The following is a 4224-nucleotide window of genomic DNA, read 5'->3' on the forward strand; positions in this document are numbered from 1 at the left end:
TTGATTATTTACCTGCCGCATTAACGGGAGAGGACGTGCAAACGTTACCGCTGCTGCTGGGTTTCACGAGTCCGGAGCGGAATTAAAAACACGACATTCATTTAAGGTCATCGTGTGTTTTTTGCATATTCGTAGTGTTTTCTCCCTTAAATGAAATATCTACTTTGCAAGTTGCCCCGTTGTCATCCGTTCTCGTAAAGTATAACCAAACTTTTGAGCGTTTGAGCCGCTTAGGTACCATGTTTCCTGCCAGGTAAATGACGCTCCGCAACGTGGTGACATCATTCGGGGCGACTGAAATCGATAAGGGAATCGTTTGCAAAAGTGGCAAACGATTCCAAGGAATTGAAACAGTGGGAACCGGTTCTCAACAAGAACCGGGTTTCGATACCCGTCCCTAGTGCACAGCGACGTTGGCATGTCAGTCAGTGTTTAAGCATATTTTTTGCAGTACATTGAGTTCATGTAGTTTTGTAGAGTCAACAACAACAAACAGTTGTTCTACATGGAGATGCAGACATGTTGAGATGATAAAAGTTTGTCAGCTGGATTTAACTTTTCTGTTTCTATCAAAGCATTTCTGAATGTGCGAAGCCTTTTATGGTCAGTGCTACAAAGCAATGAATATGACTTTTGAATGATTTTTTCTATTCAGTGAGTTAGTCATTCTTTCATGTATTGATTTTTTAAAATCATATTGGTGAAAATATATTTGCACCTTTTTTCTTTGGCTTTTGATTTAAAAAATTATACTCTAAATCACAACATAGCACTTCTATGTAGGGGTCACTGATGGGTATGATCAAGCCACTAAATGAAGTCGCGTCTTTTTGAAGAGTGGTATTTGTAATGTTTTGGAGGTTGAATGCTGTGCATACGTAGGGTTTTCCTTTGAGGGTGAGAATTGACATTGACGGAGGCTAAGAGAGGGTTTCTGGAATCAGACCGACAGCAGACTGCACACTAGAGATGTTTGTCACAAACAGTGACCAGCTTGTTCACCGTTGTCTTACTATTAACACAATCCTGCGACATTTTAACTCAACAAAAAGTGTTTTAAAAAGGGAGCAGCACCAGTATCCAGGCTGTCTGTTGGCTGGCCACGTCTAATATTCTGATCTGTGTGGCACAGAAAAAAAACGTGAAAATGTGAACACACAAGTGCAGCCGCACACACACACAGACCAGATAAGATGTTCTTTTGTGCAAAAGTGCCTATTTTCTCCATCTCCTTTAATGGCGTTTCCTCCAGTCTGAAACCTTTTGATTTCATCTGCTTCTCTGGCTGTTTCCACGCCACGTTTGTGCACACATGCAAATTTAACTCTGTGTGTGTGTTTGTGTGTGTGCACATGCATACTTGTCAGGTTGGAGATTGCAGTGTTGATTATGTGTCTGATGTTGTCGACGGAGTGACATCCCTTCTAATGAAATAATGGTCTAGTGCCAGAGTGGTGGAGGATTGCACATTGTAGACCTCAATTATAGACAAGATTTTTTTTTCCCTCCTGTCAGGAAAAAAATACAGGTTTTTCTTTCCTTTTAACACAAGTGCTTATAACAAACAAAATGCTAAATAAAGGAGTTACTTTTCAGCCAGACTTGGGTCTAAGTGATTTTTCTTTAGATAATGGATAGAAAGGACACAGAAATGCCTTAATTCACCATCTCTTTAGCCAATCTGATGCCACAAAACAGCTATTGCCCTCACTATGTGCCGAAATCAGCCACAGCAAACTGGTTGTTTTCCAGTCCACACTACACTTTTTTTGTTGTTTTTTTCTTTCTTTTTTTTCCGGTGCTCTTGTAATGTCCCCTCTTTTCTTTGAGATGGATTTTACTCTGCTACATGCATTATCCTGTGAGCCGTGTAATTTATTTTGCACAACAAATGATCTTTTTAAGCGTCCTATTTTCTGCTGTGTCCCTTCTAAAAGCTGCTGTGAAATTAGTATATATTTTCTTCTTTTAAAAAAATCAAAAGTCTTGTTTTGAGGATACTTTATATTTTATCACAAACGGGGAGAAGATTTTCAGATGGTCATTTTCAAAATTGGAAATTGAATAAATAAAAATCAGGTTTGACTACTTTCAATTTCATTATTTTAAATTTTTTGTTAATGACACGGTAAATAGAAATTTCTTGAGAAAGTCGAAGCTCAGGTCCTACAGACAATTCAATTATATATATATTTTTTAATAGACGGTAAAGTGTTTTCAAACAATGTAGCTATTGTCAGAAATGGTGGCAAAATGTATCAAATCACCATTTGTGACAACAGCCACACACTGAGATTGTACTGCGATCAATATACTGACTCTAATTAATCACTAAATAGTCTTTGGTAATTAATTCAGTTACTGAAAAAGAGCTAGTCAGGTCCCAGTCAGTCATGTAATGCAGCTTTAGTGACGACAACTTTCTCTCTGTCTTTTTCAGGGTGGACCCTATTCCGTATGACACTCCCAAGCCAGCGGGACACACCAGGTTTGTGTGTGTTTCAGACACACACTCGCGTACAGATGGCATCCAGATGCCCTATGGCGATGTGCTGTTGCACATGGGTGACTTCACTGAGCTGGGCCTGCCCTCTGAAGTTAAGAAGTTCAACGACTGGCTAGGTACTGAACTACTTAACCCACATGCTCAGTACAGCTGTTCTAGATCCATGCATTGTTTTTCTCTCTCACACAAACACGTACAAATGCAAAGTCTCTAAAGAGCAGGAGGCAGGGCCTGAAGCATGTTTAACTGTTAACCAGACAACACAATGAACCCCTCCGCCTCCCCTCTGTTTAGCCCCAACTGCTGTGCTAAAGTGTCCAGTTTAACCCCTTTGACCTAACACCCTGGATCAGTTAACCTTTCACCTCTCCCTCTGGCCCCATGCTGTAGGTAAATCTTTAGCTTTCATGTGTGTATGTGTTTTCCAAGTTGTGTGGTTTCAGAACCGTTAGCCAGTGCTTGGTTTGTGGACCCATGAAACCATTTTTGGCCCCATGTTATAGACATGTTTCACTCAGTAGAAGCACACATGCTTCATGCCTGTGCCTCTCACACTCTAAATCAGTAGGTACCACTAACTAGACTGGGCTATAGTACTTCAGGATTTTGAATTCTTTTTTTCTTTAGTTTTAACTGTTTGCATTTGTCTGTTGATCAGCCAGAACAGTGTCCTGAAATTACATTTAACCTTTAAGCTTTATGACTGTGTGGCTTACACGTTCACACACCCCCTGGTCTCCCTGGTTCAAGACCAGGAGGGGGCTCAAGCTGAGCAGCTGAAAGAATCTTTAAACTTTGATTGCAGTCCCTGAGCATGTAGAGTGAAGACTGCTGAAGGAAATTGTTTGACGAATTGGAGTCCCTCACAAGCTCTTATGTTCTGAACTGTCGCACAGAGACAATTCACGATGTTGTCAAGCCCTACATAATATTTCTGGCCGGGGGGGTTTAATAAACATGGCCTGCAACATCAGTTCATCAGCAAAAAAAAAAAACAACTCACTTTGTGTTCAATCAGCGCATATTGTTGATTTCAGTAGTTTGATCTGTGTGCTGAAAAGTGGACGGAAAATGGAAAATGTTGAACATGTGGCATTGGTGGTGGTGTTATTTAACTGTAACGAAAACAACGTTTAATTTTAGAGAATAAACATTGATTTTTATTTTTTTTAAAAGTTGATTTATGAACCTGTCACGACTTATTTTCATATTTTCAGAGTGGAAACCTTTAGCTTGTAAACCTTTTGAAGTAGTACTCCTCGAAATCTGTGTTTTGAGTTTCAAACACTTTGCCCCCCTGTAGAGTTGAAAGGTGGCTGTCAAAGTTGTGCCTCTCCAAAGATGACAGGGGCTGCAGTCAGTCTGCTTTCACTGCATTTACAGTGGATTCTAGCACTGACCCAATTTTCACAGCCAAATAAAAATCTAGTTTACAGAAACTTCTCAGCCCTTTCCTGCAGCATGATCCACTTCTCCAACACTCTGTATCCACTTTTTAATTCATTTTTAATAGAGTTTGGCTGAAAATGCATTTTCATTTCACTCCTAATACACAGTCTTGTTGAGTTCACAGCCTACTGCTCTTATACTCCATGTAACATGTAACACATGACTGCAGATACATTGCAAATATTTTTATGGACCAGGGTTACTTTCCTGTCACTGTGTCAGTCCACACTAAGATTTTTTTTTTTACCTTGGTGTGTGTGTGTGTGTGT

The 4224-nt window shown here is 39.9% G+C and overlaps 1 protein-coding gene across 2 annotated transcripts in view; it reads left to right on the forward strand.

The window, feature by feature from the left end:
* mpped2a (metallophosphoesterase domain containing 2a) overlaps positions 1-4224 on the forward strand; it is an 80057-nt gene that overhangs the window by 25409 nt on the left and 50424 nt on the right. For both annotated transcript variants that reach the window (XM_005744394.2, XM_005744393.2), the window contains one exon: positions 2441-2622. In XM_005744394.2, the coding sequence (XP_005744451.1) occupies positions 2441-2622 (182 nt within the window). The remainder of the gene's footprint in view (positions 1-2440; positions 2623-4224) is intronic.

This window comes from Pundamilia nyererei, unplaced genomic scaffold (genome assembly GCF_000239375.1).
Source record: "Pundamilia nyererei isolate P.nyererei 1_Seehausen unplaced genomic scaffold, PunNye1.0 scaffold00143, whole genome shotgun sequence".
Classification (NCBI taxonomy): Eukaryota; Metazoa; Chordata; class Actinopteri; order Cichliformes; family Cichlidae; genus Pundamilia; species Pundamilia nyererei.